General features: G+C 40.4%; 1 protein-coding gene across 1 annotated transcript in view; it reads right to left on the bottom strand.

The window, feature by feature from the left end:
• The window catches only part of myo16 (myosin XVI), a gene marked incomplete at its 3' end in the record, with an annotated part of 82,323 nt that overhangs the window by 49,689 nt on the left and 14,455 nt on the right, over positions 1-18,179 (bottom strand). The window contains exons 4-11 of the mRNA XM_080498340.1: positions 13,172-13,280; positions 10,505-10,629; positions 10,235-10,360; positions 6,602-6,677; positions 3,998-4,148; positions 3,759-3,909; positions 2,932-3,042; positions 575-640 (exon numbers count right to left, since the gene is read on the bottom strand). Coding sequence (XP_080354466.1) covers positions 575-640; positions 2,932-3,042; positions 3,759-3,909; positions 3,998-4,148; positions 6,602-6,677; positions 10,235-10,360; positions 10,505-10,629; positions 13,172-13,280 — 915 coding nt within the window. The remainder of the gene's footprint in view (positions 1-574; positions 641-2,931; positions 3,043-3,758; positions 3,910-3,997; positions 4,149-6,601; positions 6,678-10,234; positions 10,361-10,504; positions 10,630-13,171; positions 13,281-18,179) is intronic.

The following is an 18,179-nucleotide window of genomic DNA, read 5'->3' as shown; positions in this document are numbered from 1 at the left end:
CCACAAGGATTTAAAGCAGAGGAAGGCACTTATTCCTTGTGGAGGAACGAGCTTATGATGTTTTGTTGTTAGTTTTGTTGTTATTTTTTTTGAAAACAAATGTTACAGTGTTTTCATTAAACGTTTTCATTCTGCGTTGGGGTCTACTTTTTATTTATTTGCATGTTCTCACCGATAATGGTGATTCAAATTTAAATCTTTCAACACAGCAAAAGGTATCAATATGGCTTATGCACACTGGAAAAATAATGCTTCAAAGCTGCCACTTGACATTGGAGAATTATGGCTTATAATATGGGAAACTTAATGGCTCTAAATGAGATAGAAATGCATTTATTTGTTTGTTCTTGTGTTGAAAATGTGATCAGTCAAACAGAATACACAATTTTCCATCATTTTAAATGTGGTTGAAATGACCCCTTTCCTTGCAATGGCTGTTAAACATCTATTTTAATTTTTTCTAATGGGGCTGCACATGTTCCACAGGCATCTGGTTGCCCATGTCTAGTGAAAGCAAGTCTGTGAAAGTCCTATTGGCATAAGTCAAACGCAGGCAATTTAAACACGTGCTTACCAAAGTGGAATAGATGGGCAGCTCTTTGTTTGGGTTGATCAGAAGAAGGATGTGTCCAATGTAAGTCTAAGAAAAAGCAGAAAAAAAACACACTTCAGCCATTTCAAATTCAGCAACTCAGAAACATTGCCCATTGTAGTTTTGTTTTGACTGGTAAATTGGCTTGGCACGGACTAAAAATGCCAAACGGCAACCTGATCCCGGAAAAAAAAAAGATGTGTGTGTTAGTGCAAGTATTTATGGTGTTTGTAATTTCTGTTTCCATAATAGTATGTTGATGTCTGAGACAATAAAGGCCAATGAATGACCTTCAACAATAACCCTGGTCTTTCTCTACCGAAGACAACAGATCCATTCTTACACACACACACACACACACACACACACACACACACACACACACACACACACACACACACACACACACACACACACACACACACACACACACACACACACACACACACACACACACACACACACACAAGGCCTGAAGCCAATCAGATAAAGAATAGCACACTCCCAATTTCTGACCCTTTCCACTAAACTCTTAACCTTGTGTTCCTCGTGAAGAGACCTCGGGGCAGTTTGAAAGCGACGTAATGTTCTGTCTCCTGGGAAAGTGCCGGCATTGCTAACACGCTGCTCTGTCCTTACGCCCTGGCTCAAGGTTAATGACTTGAACAAATCCCCACAGCCTGCAGACACAGGGCTGAATCCAACTGTACTTTTTTTTTTTTTTTACATTTTAAATAAACTTATCTGGTATTAAGTTCAGTCATTTCTTTTACTGGTAAAACTATGTTTATTCTCATGACAAGATTGTCAACGGTCCAGCCTTTATCTATGTCTTTTGTTGCATCCTTCCCCAGTTTCTTGCCACTGTCCGCAGGGATTTGGTGGCGGACGGGTCTCTCTATCCTGGCAGAAGGCGGAGACCACTCATCAAAGACCCCATCTCTGACCACCCTGCTGAGAACATATGGAGCATTCACCGGCTCTGTTTCCCCCCCCCACTTCTGTCCCCCACCATATCCCTGCTCACCTCTTCCTTAACATTCTCTCCACTGAACACATAAGGTCAAATATATTTGCTCATTTAATTGAAAACTTTATGTTGAGAGTCAATATTTTGGAGAGTGACTTTTGTTTGTAAAGTCTGAGGTGAAAATATTCGGGAGCACAAAGCATGACAGTGACCCATACCTCTCTCTGTATCAGGTCAGTCATGCTCTGATGAAGTTACAACAGTTACACTTTACTGCACTTCCTGCTGCCATTTCACAGCTATTTCCCAAATCGACTGCACCTCCTGCATCCAGCACTCATTATTCTAATCGCTCCTCTTTTCTTCATCCACCACTTGTCCCTCCTTTCATTGTTATCCCTCTGTCTAAGTCTCCTGCTGGGACAAACCCTACCGAGTGTCTGTAATAACAGACTATTACCACCTCTTCACAGAAAAGCGAGCACCGATCGCGCCACATTGATCTGAGTCCAGGATTTGTTGAGCTCCCTCACCATGAAGCCCGACCACAGTTTCAAAAGAGAGGGGGGAAAGAAGGGATAAAATGAACCAATTGTTCGAGATGAAGGCATTTTATTCTTGAATATAGCTATAGATTTTTTTTGAATGGTGCTGATTTGGTGAATGTTTCCCTTGTTTTATTCACCAGTTTGAGGTTTTGAACCCTCAAATCCAACTACTCTGGCAGGGTCCTACACAGTTAAAATTATGGATTGCATTCAGTAGCCAAGATGTAGTTTTGGAGCAAATATCACAATTATGTTAAGCAATACAGTAAAGTATCCGTTGGGGGATCACCGCTGAGAAATGAGGGGCAAATAGAAAAGTGCACGCGTGAATCAAAATTCCAATACCTTTTCGGACATCTTTATTATATTTGGTTTATTATTTTTTATTTCAGAAATGTAAACGTAGGTTTTAACATAAATTCCATTAAATGTCGGTCACTGATGTGTTTAACTGGTTTGGTCATTTATTTATTATTTACTTGTGTGTTTACTTCCTTTCATCACCAGTGTTTCCACCGCAGTTTCGAGGAGAGTCCGTGTTTGTGAGACGTTGAGAGCTGGCTAAATTACATGTACACATGCTGGAGGGGATTTCACTGTGGAGCTCATGGGAACAAAGAACGCGTGTTGCGATCCAACCGTAACACCCTGAAATTCACAAACCGGGAACAACACTCCAGAATAAATAAACAACTCATGCGTGTCCCAGTTACGCCGAGGGGGAGATTGCGTTTTATAACAATGTTTACTTCTGTGGTTAGTGCGTGCTCTCTGTGTGTTGCTGCGTGTAGTTCGGCTGCAGAGGGACACCGGAGTCTTACGTAGATTTGGTCGTTGCCAAAGCGTTTTTGCATCTCGTAGAGCAGGCTGCTGTCGGTCAGCTCACTGAGGGACGCCAGGTCATCGTTGGGCGCCGGAGGCATCAGCTTGACCTGAGGAAAGCACAGTTAATTAAAATCAAACCCAGCAAGAGGTCACAGTTGTCTTCGACTGAGGTCTACTGAAATTGTGCATATTTGTCTTCAGCAGTTACAAGAAATCCTTTATATTGGCTGGATTATATTGACTTGTTTTTCCATTTGTGACAGTAGAACTGGCTCAAAGGCTCTACAATGTTTTGGGTCTTGAGGAAAATATGATGTGTGGTATGCCGACTCCCGTTTCTGGTGTGCTTGAAATGTTGACATGAATATAATTTATTTACTATTTATTTTACTACTGGACAGATCTTAGGGGGTGTGAAGCTTTGCCTGCTTCCTAAATGCCAAATTATTTTTGCACATGTAAATAAGTTAATATGACACTTTCTAGGATGAAGACTAAATCTGGAAAACTTGCGGTCCAACTTGCTGCTGCTGTATGTTTAAATGCACAAAAATGTAATTGAAGGGTAAAAACTTTAAAAACCACCAGACTTAGCAGTCTCTGATTCATTTAAAATGTGGAAAAAGCAAGTATTATTTCTAGATTTCTGTTTCTTATCCGACTGACCCCTTCTTCAGCCATAAAAGTACGACTGAGCAGTAAATGGGACATAGAAAATCTCCGTCCTGCTGTAATCCCTCTGGACATTTGAACTTATCAGTGCACTCAACGTCTTACTGAGTTTTTTGAAGTGTGGCAGCTGTACGAAGACGAGGTACAGTACCTGTTCTAGTTTGCTGGCTCCAGAGCTGAAGGGGCCATCGAGGCCATTATCCTGAGACGGCTGTCGGCTTAGTGCTCCACCTATCTCTCTGAACATGGCGCACTTCTCCAGCAAGCTGTCGCGCTTAGCGATGGAGACGCCCAGGGGGTTTCTGGATGGAAGCAGTGGTTGTCAGACAATGGGGAACATTTTTGAAAAAGTCGAGGCACACGCTGGTGGTTATGAAACTGTTAACTCACAGGTGCTTGACAGGAGTGTTGAGGTCATGTGATCCTCCATCATAGCAGTGGTCAGTGGAGGGCAGAGGAGTGGACGGGTCCTTCAGTCTCTGCAGCCAGCTCTCCTCCGCACTCAGCAGCATATCTGCTATCGGCTCTGACACAGCAATATCTAACAACATCACACACAGCACATTGTTTAAAACTTTAATGTGAACTCTGCATTACATAAACTTCCATAATCAATTAAGGGATCATGAAAACTGTACATAGGTACACCTTTATGTATTGTTATACCAATCCTCGATTACAGTGAATGTGGGTGAGGCTTCACTGGTGCATAATGTGAAACTCACTATAGAAGAATCCATCTGTGCCTCAGTGGAAAAGGGGGGTCAACACCTCGCCTGCCTGTAATAAGGTCTAACAGGGCAGAAGGGAGGGGAACAGCTTCGTCCTGTCTTTTTATTTCTGTGTGACAGACGGTCCCTTGACACCCATCTCTTGCTCTTGTCTTTCGTTTGTCACGTGGCGGCAGAAAGTGGAGAGTGGACCTCCAAGTGAAATACAAGGGTATTGCCTCAGTCTCCAGGGGCTTGTCCTCAAGCTTCTCGAGGTCTACGTGCTGGAAGGGACTATTGATTAAGACCCAAGCGAGGCAGTGAGGGGCATGATTAAACCATGGAAGTAAATGGTTCGAGGCAACTATGACATTTTATCTCACAATGGGGAGGTTAGAAGGTAAATTCAAAAAACCAGCACATTTCATCATGACAACATGGGGAACATTTATAGGCACTCAATAAAGGGGTTCAGCAGCCCATTTCAAAGGAAGGTTTCATAACAGCTCTTTTAGATGCAGGACGTCAATCTGTCATCTGTACATATGTGTGAACTGTGCATTCATACACTAGTGTTAGCAATCAACTGCAAATTTATTAAAAACATTTTTTTTAAATATTCCTACTTATAATTGCTCCAATACCTGTATCAAGTACTGGGCGGATAGTGTATGCAAATACCCGTACTTCTGAAAGTGGAAAGATGTTTTTCCCTAACTCGACAAAACAAGATGTGCAAGTCGATGCTTTTTGTTACGTTTGGCGCTTAAATGGGTAATTAACTCTTATTTATAGGAAACTGCAATGAATGTTCAAGTATCAGTACAACAATGTGCTACGGTCAGATTTAATGGAATTCAACCGCTTCTAAAGTATTTGTCGGATTTTAAATTGCACTATCAAATACTCATATCAGTTTTATAAAGTGGTAAATACCCAAAATAAAGTATGTCACTTGGTCTATAGTTAAAAAAGAAATCATACTGGTGGAGCCAACTCTAGATTACACACACAGTTTGTGTCTATGTTTTGACTTGAGGCACATACCTGTATCCTTAGTTTATTTGTACCTTTTCAAAACGTCTTTTAAAGAAAAAAAAAAACCAAAAACCTCAAACCTGCCAGTCATCTTTAGTGCTTTTGATTGCCTCCTTTCTACATTTCTATTATTTTTATCCTTATTACTTATGATTTAGGCTTTTTAAGAAAGGATGATGAAACCAAGTCACAGTGAGCGATTTGACACGTACGCCCAGTTTGCAGTGTGGGATTTGCTGGTGACCATTTATCTGTTTAAGCGCTTTACTGTTTACTATGAGTGATGGCAAGAATGCATGAGACGCTACATTACACAGGCTGGAAGGAATGTCTGCATATTTTTGCATCACGGGCCATCATCTTAGATGCGATATATAACATTCCCACAAATTGAATGACCTAATTAGTGTCTTGTTCGAGGCTCATTCACATAATAATTAAATGTCAGATGCTTGTGTGGAGTATCTCTCCTGTCAGATTCCACCAGATAGTCAGACTCTAAGTAACAGCGCTCATTTCATTACCTTTCAGCGCCAAACATGAGTTAGCTGAAGCAGGCATACAGGTACATTCCAATGACTTTAACAGTCTAGGCCCCATCTATAGATTATAGAGCAAAAACAGCTGGATGTCACCAGTCAACAGTATTTCTGACGTTTTGGAAATCTAGAAGCATGAATTAACCACGACATTCAAGAAAAAACGTCTTTAATGTAACCCCCCTACATTACTCTTGTATCCATACATAACTACAGCAACAGCGGTGGAGGATTTTCTATGACGATGTGCTTCCTTAAGCATTTAGCAAATCAATCATACCTTCTTCTTGTCATCACTGCGAACAACTCACTTTCATCACTGTGCATACTGTATGTGCTTATTTGTGTATGGTATCAGTGGCTGGTCTCTCCTCTCATCAAGAAATGAGGTCTCACTTGAAGATGCACTCAGATATGCACAGAAAGGCTCACCAGAGACTGATTATAAGGGAACTTGCTTCTCTGTGTACACAGTGCATGAGACTGTGTGTGCTTGAGTTTGTTTTTATATTACTGCAGTGATCATTAAAGCATTTGAACAGTTTCAACTGAACAGGATGAAATTAATTCCTCTACATTTCTGCTTCATTACCTCTAAGTTGTTGAAATGTTCCTGCCCAGTCAAGCTGAATTTATTTCTGTTTGTGTATGCACACGTATGGATATATTTGTGTGAATATGCAAAAAAAAAAAAAAAAAAAGGTTACCAGAGGGCTTGTCTTGGTTGCAGTTCAATAGAGCTGGGTTTGCTCCGTGCCTCAGGAGCCGGCTAACAATGCTCATCTGTGAGAGATTGAAAAAGAAAAAGAAAATGTAAACCATCCACATCCATTTTTATGATTTCAAATGAAACTCAGTATAATAATATAAAGTCAATTCAATCCAGAAGTGTTGCTTTGATGACCTCCAAACCGTGGATCCTGCGCAATAGGGGTTACACTTGCTTTTATGGCTACAAGAGCAGATAATGCTAATGTGCTATGGTACATCGTGACACTGACCTAGAATTTAAAGCTTCCGTCAGTGTCTGTCACACTAACAGGTTGATACAAGTGTTGCCCCTGACTGAGGAGACCCCTGTAATAATGAGCACACGGATCAGTGAAAGAACCCTGTAGTTTCTACCTGTCAGTTCTACACATGTGATATCTGTCAACTCTGTCCTTTATTCTTCCGTCTAGGTTTTCCTTTTACACCAACACAGATGCACCGTCTCTGTAGACTGACTCGTTCTACTTTCCCGCTTATTATTGCCTCGTCTTCTACTGCACTCTGTATCACCTCTCTTTGCCTATGTGGAGGATGTGCTGTATAAAATATATATAGAGGAGTAAAATACGATCTGAATCCTCATTATTTGATGCCTTATATTCACATCTCCTTCAAAAGTATTCATCTCTGCAGACAAAAGAAACACAAATATGTAGACATGACGGCAGACAAAGACAAAACAATGCAAAATGACTTTGTGCGAATGCATGTATGAGTGGATTTGTATACACTATAGCTATAGGGTTATATGTACATATGTAAATGTGTGAAACATGGAATTCAGGTGTGTCAAAGCCTTTAAATATTTTTTTTTTCCTTTATCTGTATATTTCTCATCCAGTTTTTCTGACCAAGAGAAGAATATATGTTTATTTCCTGTATGGCATTTGCATTTTTTTGATTAACTATTTAGGAAGTTTCATTAACATACTTAACTCTTAAGATAGTACTGAGCTTTATCATATTATTAGGGCAGATCCAGGATTACACCCTGAACAGGTTTTCCAGTTCATCCCAGGACACGAAGTCAGACACACTCACATTCACACTTATAAGATATTCCATGTCCTCAAACAACCTCAAATGCTTGTTTTAGGGCTGTGGGAGGAATATAGAGTTTCAGGAGAAAACCCACGCACAGTCATCCCAACAGAAAGAACCCCAATCAGACTAACCGGGGACATTTGCACTGCAAGGGGAGAGTGTTATAGATTACACGCTCACTGAGGAATAATAAACAGCAATGTCACCTCAGGCAACAGTGTGAGTTACTACACTGCTCTTAAAAACAACTAAACCCTTCACTTCTGCTGTTCAACCACCGTAGAAGTCTCAAAATCTTTTACAAAGACAGTCGCATTGTGTATGCACACGCACGCGCACACACACACACACACACACACACACACACACACACACACACACACACACACACACACACACACACACACACACACACACACACACACACACACACACACACACACACACACACACACACACACACACACACTGGTGAAGGAGCTCTATAAGGTTCGGTGTGTTGACCTTAAAAAAACTTGGGCATTTCAACAAGCAGAGTCAGATTGTATTGTCTCCAATGTAATGAGCGAACTGAAGCTGTTTCAAGGGTTTACACGCCAGGAATCCAGCTTTCGTGGTGACCGGAAACGTTTTTTAGAGACTGAATGTAAAAGCAGATTGAGAATATTCTCACGTTTGTGAAGTTCAATATTTGGCAGTCCGGCTGCTGTCGAAGCAGCCGATGTTGCACAGCAGAGAGACACTGTTAAAAGTGGAGCAGAAAGTGACTCAGCACTTTCAGCAGACAGACTCTGACCCGTGTCAGCAGCTGCTCAGCGACGAGTCTACAATGTCTCTCCTGCCCACAGACTCTTTCGGGGCCACTCACGCTCTATAAATACTGGCGGTACGTCAGCAGCACTGCACGCTCTGAAGTCCTCAGTGGGTCAAAGTTTAAAGGAGGACCTGGAAAAGGTTATCGGCACATGAGGATCAGCGGGGACACCGCAACCTTGCTGGAAGTGAAGAATGAGATAAACAGTGCTGTACAGACCCCAAGACACATTTCAATGCTTGGCAAAAGTGAATAGAAACCTTTAAGAAGCAATTTATCAATTCTTGCTTTTGCTATATTTGTGGAGTTTTTAACATTACATTACCTTAATTCTGATTCAATTCATCTGCTCCCAGCTGGGTTTTTATTTTAATATGATGTCATTTTGGCCTCATACTCAAAGACAAAAGTATATTAAAAAAAGAAAAAAAAGGAAAAAAAGACCTTTCCTCAGAGATTACAACTTGAAAAGTCACTGCAAAACCCTGGTAAAGCCAGGAGCCAGGGACCAACTTATCGCTAGACTAATAGAGGGAAGCTTAATTAGCTGCAGTAATGGGGTCATACATCTTCTTAAAGGGTCAGTCTCTTATGTGTGCCACACTGCAGCAGGGGTCTCTGAGTTTAATGCACCAGCAAGCATCACATTTGCAAGCGAGATTCGCCAAGATGCAGTTGGCCTCGGTGTCATATTAAGAAAAAAAAAAATGTTTTATTAGCAAAACCAGTAATCTACTTGAGTGGATGCATCTTGAACCCTGGATGTCCTGTGTAACTGACTTGTCACTGTCTATAAGATGAAGGTGACAGAAGCTAAATGTTAAGAGGGCTCAGGGTATAATTTGTATGCAGCAGGCAAAGCACTGACAACAGTACAGAGCCAATAGCTGAGGTGATTTAGCACTGCAAGGAAAACCTAATCGATTCTCCAATCCTCCAAGCTGCCACCCTTGAGTCAAATACACTTATATAGAACACACATGCATGGAAATCTTTAAAAAAAAGCAAAGGGGCACATGTTCAGTGTAGATTGATGTCAGTATACGCAAATTCAGATTTATCAAGTGTTAATTATCCAAGAACTGGAAGAGTTTATGAAGAAGGGAAGAAATAAATGAGGGCATGGGATTGGTATGAATGAAACAGAAAGCCTCAGAGGGACCTGAGAGGAAGAAGAGAGTTTTTATAACATATGCTAGAGGAAAAACATAGCTTCAGGATAGATGAACCAGAGAGGTGACTGTGAATACCAAATGAATAAATTCTCTTTGTCAGCAGCCAAGCGCACAACCCAAAATGTAATTAAATATCTACTTGGGTCAGCAACATCTGAATGTTATCACTTCCTTTTCTTCACAGCTGGACCACTCCCAAAACACTGGCTCTCTCTCCCAACAGCTCGCCATGAAATCAATCTCCTCTGCTCTCGGAGAGGCTCATAAACTGCTCATCTAAAATGCTGGAACAAATGTCTACACAGGGCTCGTATGTGCCAGTGTTTCTGATCAATGGACCCAAAATACAGTAGTTCATTAGGGTGTGTGTGTACACAGTAACTCGAGGCAGTAACTGGAGGTACTCCTCTGAAGAACCATTCATCAATAATTTTCTCATATTTCCATTAATGGCTGTCATACTGGATCAATGCAGCCAGATGGACTGAAGTTACAGCCCCAATTTAATTCCTATCAAGTATGCCACTGTCAAATACCTGTCCATATTTAGCAGCCAGGTGGAGAGGTGTCCAGAAGTTGTTGTCAGCAGGATGAGGGTCCGCTCCACCCGTCAGCAATGCAGACACCACCTCTCTGTAGCCACTGGCACAGGCAATGTGGAGCTTCAAAGAGAGAACAAACCAAAGGGAATGAGAAATTCAAGTTGCAAGAGGAAGAAAAAAAAAAGTGGACAGCAAAATCTTGTGATGATTTATATGCAGAGATGCAAAGAAAGACTGAAGAGAGACTAAAGTGACCTTACTCACCAGTGTAACCCCGTCGTCATTGGGCTGGTTGAGGCTTCCCCCTGTGGCTATAAGCTGCCTAACATCAGACAGCATCGTGCTGGGTCTCTGGGTTTTCATGGCATGCATGGAGGTCACATCCACACCTAAATACATCAATGCAGCTCAGAAAATTACAATGCAGAGGTTTCACATGAAATCGTACAGTGTGTGATATTCTATAGGCAATAGAATTAAATGAGACGTAACACCTCGGTTATTAAAAGAGAAAACTCACACATTTATTCCAGTTTTGTGTTTCACTGCAGGTATATCTGGCCGGGGAGGTGGGAGCCTCCTGATCTGAGGCTCTCGCCCCTCGCAACCTGCACTGTAGTGATTGCAGTTGTTGTTCTCTCCTGTTTGTTTCTGCTTTTCGCTCTGAGTCTGATCCTGCTGGAGGTTTTTGTTTTTCTTCTTCATTGTCCCCCGAGCTTTCTCAAATAACATATTTCTCATTCTTCGTCCATCCATCTTCTACACTGCTTCATACAGTGTAAAATTAATTTTAAACTGGAACATACACGTGGGTCTTCACATGCATTTCAGGGACGCTACATTGACTCATTTAACATTAACCACCTTCTCTACATTCCTACAATGATCAAAAGCTCCGATACTGTCAGTGAGTGTAAAGATTTATGTCCCCATCACACACAAGCACATTTTAAAAATTTTAGTTTGGGAAACTTCCTAAACCAATAAACAGAAATTCAAAATCCTTAAAAAAAAAAACGTTTTAAAAAAAAGTTGCTTCAACAACTCAGAACAAAGTATTTCAGTCATTCCAAGGATTCTTTTTACATGTTTAAAGTAAAAAAAAAAAAATAAAAAAAAAAGTACCACATTTTTGCAGAACTAACTTGCTTAAGAGGATTTGGTTATAGCTGAGTATGGTGTTGTATGATAGTGGTGCAGGACGAGTGAAGATTATACCACAGCTACAGTGTGTACCGTATGATCTTAGAAGGCTGCTGGCTGTTTGTGAGCTCTTCCTCTGTCATTTTTTCCGACAAACTGACATCAAACATGAAGTATCAAATCTGCAGTGCGAGTGAATCCCCCAAACAGACACTTTCTACATGTAGAAATGTTGTATCTTTAACCTGAACGAGGTCACTGTGAAGCAATGGTGAACTGTGTCCTTGGTCAGCACCTGCAAGCTATGAGGACAAGCGCACCGCTCCATAATCCCATGCATGATGTTAACCTAACTTTGATTGCTGTAAAAGGGTGAATTGATTGTCAATCAATCTATAGTTCACTTTGAAAAAGGCTGTCGGGTGCTAATAGTAGTTTTCCCAAGCATACTGGTTGGAATTGTTAATCAATGGGTGAGCAGATGAGAGCCTCGGACCTTGAAGTTATTTGAGCCACATTCAAAGGAGCAGAGGATGCCAAAGGATGGATTTTCCCACCAGATAAGTTGATTTCAATCTAGTTTCTTGCAAAAACTTGATAGGGACCAAGAGCTAGCAGCCATGTTGTTATAGCAACAGTGAGCCTCTGTGCATAAGACTGTGCCTTATGATGGTGGCAACCGGAGGAGCAGGTAGGCAGGAGGCAGGAGATCACCACAAGGGTGAATAGAAACAGACACAATCCTCCCATCACAGCTCCCAGCCTTGCTGGGATAGCTGTCTGCCGTTGTCATGTAATCCAGCCCAGGTTTGTGTGTGGCCTCTGGCAGATGAATGAGGTAAACCCCCCATCATTGTCTTTCTCCGTTTCTTTCTAGCTTTGTCAACATAATGTTAGTTCCTCTTTCCCATCTCTCGGCATGTGTTACTGTAAACACTTGGCACAATTCCCCACTTCTCCCTCTTCCACCACCATTATCCTCTCATTTTGCCGCTATCTCTGTAATTCCCAGGCCAGAGTTTTAACCCTTTCTTAGGTTCTCCAATCACCATCTGCTATCATAAAGCCTGGAGGTGTCTGTCACCTTCAACGAAATGCATTCACTCACACACGTATGCAGGCAGTCATTCTCACACACACACACTGCATGCACGCATAAATAGTAATGTTATCCATTTACTATACTTAGAATATGACGTGTTTCACAATCAGTGCTGCAAAACACATCAGTGAAAGCCATAACTACAATGTGTACTTTATCTTTTAGTTTTTTTTATGGTGGATAAGTGATTACAGTATAAGTGCCTGCATAATGGATCTATACACTGATGCATCGATCATAAAACCTGGGTATTCAAGCACATTTCAGACATTATTTGTTTCTTTTGTGAGGTTTGAGCAATACAAAACCAGCACAGAGAAAAGCCCAATTATCCATCCATCCATCTTTTGTGGTCATTCCATTCAGGTTAGGTTTGCAGGGACTGAAGCCAATTCTCGCTGGCTATTGGTTTATATACATTTTGTTGTCCACCTTTGAATTATAGTCAAGAACAGTAATGAGATGGAAACTTCACAAAAGAGGCCCTGGAATGGGATTCAACCTCCGTTTTCACTATGAGAGTCAACAGTGGTCACCACCATACCTCTAACTATTCAGTCTGGCCATGTTTGTCATTCTGACAAGAAAGCAAGAAGCCTACATGAAAGTAAATGTGAAATATCAACATCTGCATGTTTCTCTTACTATTGCACCACACAGTATCTAAATAGGTGACTGGGTTTTACCGTTTTCTTCCAGATGCTTTCGGAGGATATAACTGGTTTCAGTTCCCTCAAAGGCGTAGTCCAGCGGAATGTTTCCATTGATGTCCTGGAGAAGAATATTCACTCCAGCCTACCAAAAAAAAAAAAAGAAAAGAAAAAAAGACACCAACTGTGTTTTAGCTTCGGCCATTCATCAGACTTGAAATAATGATAAAGAAAGGATGTTTTATCTTTACTTCCCAGATAATTTTACCTCAGCAGAACCATGGTGATGTGACCAGACAATACAGTGAATTAAAAAATCCCATTAAGTACCTCCCTGGGGGGTTTGGCAGTAACGACTCAGGCCACTGGTAACCGTTACCTAGCATTACCCGAGTTAGCATGTGCGCTTGTGACAAGATTAATGTGTGTTTACCCAACAAGGAACCTACTGGAGCAATCTTCTGTCAGGGCCCGAGATAACACAACGGGCCTTCCCTTGGGGTCCTTTAATGACTCTTATTCAGAAAACAACCCAGTCGTTGGTCACAATATGGTTGTGATTGATTGCCTTACTTTGGGGGGACTCTTCTGTACTCATTATTTGTGAAAACGATGCAGCACTTCCCCAATAAAGCAGAACGGCGCCCAAGCCAATCAATCTATACTTTACTTACACTGACAAAACAACAGGGCCTTTTCTCCAATTTATTTTCTTGTTTTTATCATTATTTCTTTGAGTTTAGGTACTAAAAACAGCATACAAGTGGCAATTGTCAGGATTTGGGTCATAAAGTGCTTCCTGTTGTTTGACTAGGCCATAAAAGACAAGTCAGCATAACGATCGCGCTGGACGAGGTCTGATAACAGAGATGAGAGACACTAAGTGAGGGCCCTTGTTTAATATTTACAGCTAATAGAATTCTAACGACCCAGTTGCAGTGCAGCGAAGAGATTTATAATCGAGTCCTCAAGCAGGCTGAAAAGGGGTGGGGAACATACAAAGTGGGAATAAGCTGATAGAACAACCCAAAAGGCTGTTAACTGCTGAAAACCCATCAGCAAAATCAAGAGAATTTCAGCCTCCGAACCTCAAAGTAATCTTTAGTTTTTATTTCATTAATAATTTCATATACCCTTCCCCCCCCCAACTTTTGAAATATGTTGTGCTTATATTCAGAGGAAACATTTTTCATCCAAGAAATCACATGGTGTTGGAACCAGATGCAGCTCTTGGGAGAATCGGCTCTTGTGAGGTCTGCGGTTTCATTTTGCGCCCATCTGTGTTATCTAGCGTGAGCTGTTTTCACTTACTTATGAGGGTCGAATAGGGGTTAACAAAGGAATTAATTAACATCAACAAATATGAGCTGCTGTTTCATGACTATTCATGAATTGAAAAAAAAAAACCAAGAAAAAGAACTTCATCTCAATGAGAGGCACAGCTTGAGGAGCAAAAGATGAGATGATGAGTGAGCCAGTGGGAGAGTAATATTATTCTACTCTGCACCCACCCACACATGCAAACCTCCCCAACTTGTCTTTACTCTTTAAATGTCAAAGCACAGCTGGTCCGTTTACTGTATAATCCTTGGATGTTTGTATTGAAACCAATGACAATAACTAAATCTTTTTCTTTCGAATCTCAGAATACCTCTGTAACCGCAAATGTGCATTCATCTACTGCATATGGGGATTGAACAGTGAGCTGTGACACTCAATAAATGCAATTTACATCAAGAGCCAGTAAAAGTCTGGAGTAGTCTGGCAGGATGAAGCGATCAGATACATCTTTCAGGAAGTCACAACTGATAAGATTCAATTACTAAAACGTGTTTTCTTTCTCAACTTTGTTACATCTTTAAATGTTTGTTCTTATATGTATGTCATTTATTTAAATAAAAACAGACAAAGAAAGCAAAGAAAATATTTTTATTTTTCAGTGTCTGGAAAGAGTAAAAAAATTAAGTACAAAAACATTATCTATTTTTGTAATAAAAAAATAGCTGTTCAAAAATTATTTGTCTTATTCTATAAATTATATTTACAATATATTATGTATAAATATAATTTCTAAAATATACACGAAATAAGATTTTATTACAAGGATTTTATTATTGTATAATGTCCATATTTGCCCTTTTCTATATATTTTGGTTGTATATGACTTTTTAATCTGTGCTTTAATGCTGCTTGATATAACTTATCTTTAAACACTGCTAAGATAGAGTGTCAAACTGCTTTATTTTTTTGTATCAGTGACAATAAAGCCCTTATTCAATTCATTTCAATTAAATTTAAAAATAAAATGGTTAAAATCAAGATTCAAAGTATTTGTAATAATTATAACACAGTTGCCTTGTGGTTACGTATTTCATTAATTTTGTTGCAAAGCTTGTTTCTGAATGGTGCTATGTGAATACATTTGCCTTGCCTTGCCTTTATCCAGTTTGCTGGTGAAGTTGTTAAATAACTATGCAGAAGAGTTTTTATGCGACCACTAATAAAAAATATATACATGCAGGAGAGTCAGTATGCAGACTGGAGGTGTATCCTCGTGTAACCCCCAGTGAATAACATGGTAAATGGTAAATGGACTACACTTATATGGCGCCTTACAGCTGCATGAGCATCCCCAAAGCGCTTTACATTGTTCATCACATTAACCCATTCACTCACCCACCATTGGAGGCTGCAGCCATGCAAGGTGCATTCACTCCAATGGGGTTCAGTGAGCTTGCCCAAGGACACTTTGGCATGTAGACAGGCAGAGGCAGGTATGGAACCTGCAACCTTCCGATTGGGAGGCAACTGCTCTACCAACAGAGCCATGTTGTAGGAAACCGTTAACAAAAGAGAATCCACAATGAGAAAAATATGATGCATTAATGTGAAAATGCCTTACATCCTGAGCTTAGGCTACAATACAATCTCACAATACCAGACGAATAACTACTAGTAAAGAAATAATTCCTCAATACTTCTATTACAGTGCACAAGGATCAACAGACATAGATTAAGTAGGGGGGAGCATGATGAATGAGCATGCCACACAGTGATATTAATTCCAATCTTCCATTCAAAAGATAAGCGTTGACAGAAATAAATGAGCTGGTGGGGCTGGCAGTCATAAAGGCCATACAGAGTTAACAGGTTGACTTCTGAACCAAAGCGTGACCCAGACACATAATGACGGTTGCACCGACGACGTCACAGAGATGTGTTAATACGACACTCCTGGTGGTCCATAACGGCAGTTAAACCCAGTGACGGCTGGAAAATCAATAACAACTAGTAGACAAGCACTGAAAGCTGTCCCAGGGGCCGTCACTGCCGAGGTGGAACTCCTTCACAGCAGACATCTAACCACCACAAGCAGTTCTCATAAGCTTAGCTGTCAGGACCGTGCACGTCTGATGAGACAATGACCTCCACTCATCAAAGCAGCTACATTTGTGTTGTGTACATAATGTGCATGTGGCCGTGATCCAGAGAAGGGGTGAAAAAAAAAAGGAAAGGCCTTTAAGGGGGTTCAGTGACAAAAAAAAAAATTTAAACAAATAAATTAAATTACCTGCAATCTTTCAATAACTGCAATTCCTAATGTGTCCACTGGGAGCTCTTTCTGAGACTTCAAATAGGATTAGCTTCAAAAGCCATACAATGATGCCAAGAAGCAAGAAGCTTTTGCCCAAATGAGAAAAAATGTGGCATTTTTTAAGGATTATATATTTTATTCATAACTGGTATGTTTTACTTTAATTTGAATAATTCAAGGATACAGTGACTGTTAGTGGCACAGAGACCCAGAGAAAACGTGGGTTTGGAGGATATACTGCTATCCTACTGCTTCAGCCCAATTAAGATCATACTACTGCACTCAAGTGAGTGTGACACCACAAAATCTAGAGCATATTTTTGTTGACTGCGCTCTGAGTTCCACTGAGCAAATGACAAACTTTCAGTGCTGGAATTCACAGCAGGTTTCGGAGACACGTTGCCCTCCGAAACACACTTTCCAACTGTGGGATACAGGTTGAAAATGAAAGTCAGAGTGGGGAAAAAATGGGAAGTAAATAAATAAACAGAAATTTCAAAAGGGCTGTGACAAATATCGAAGCACTGTTCTCTACTGATTGCACAAATCAAGATTAGTAGTGTGTTGATCTGTTAAAAAATACAACTTGCGAAATGCTGTATAAGAACTCCAGCAACTGCAAATACTTTCTTTTAAAATAATGTGCTGTTTATGCTGCATATCAAATACTCATAAAGCTTGATAACAGAATAAAGTAGTCACATCTCATCTATCAATATATAAAACCCCACAAACACCGATATGAGCAACAGCAACGAAGTAAAATTGCTAAACTAAATTGAGCATTCACTGCATTGTTTTAACAAGTATTGCATAAAGTGTCAGTTTCGGAATTGATATATATTTGAACAGGAGTGTATACAACAATTGCGTGACTCACCATTGGAATGAGGAAAGCTATGTTACCAATAGCAAAAACCCAAAAAAAAAAAAATTCAACTGATGTGAAGCGGCATTTACAGAAGCCATGGGCTTCATGTTAGTCATTTAACTTCAAAGGACTCAGAGTTCAAGAGTTTTAAATTCATCATGTACAAGCACCAAAACTGGGTCAGCTCCACAACTGTACCCCTGCTGGATTTTTAACCAGAGAAGAGGGGGGAAAAACATTTTCGTGTTGACAGTGTTTTCTGTGAATTGCATGATGGCAACTTAGAGCTAATGAAGCTAGCATCTTAGAGAGAACTAAGAAAAGGTCAGCATAAAAGAAGAATCAGCAAGACAAATAAAAGAAGCCAACAATCTGAAAACACTAAGGAAATGGGGATTTGAAAGGCAAAAAGAGGTGACATGTAAAAACAATAGCTGCATGTAAAACAGCTGATACTTCCCGATGTTTTCATGCAAGTACGCAGATTCCAATTTGTCCAGGCAGGACTCATCTGAATCAGGTCAACTGGACTCCCTCATATATCCTGTTATACTCATAAGCCACTTGGATAATGAAGA

This window comes from Blennius ocellaris, assembly GCF_963422515.1.
Source record: "Blennius ocellaris genome assembly, chromosome: 6".
Taxonomy (NCBI): Eukaryota; Metazoa; Chordata; class Actinopteri; order Blenniiformes; family Blenniidae; genus Blennius; species Blennius ocellaris.
The sequence above is the reverse complement of the archived record's forward strand: the minus strand, read 5'-3'. Positions and strand labels throughout refer to the sequence as shown.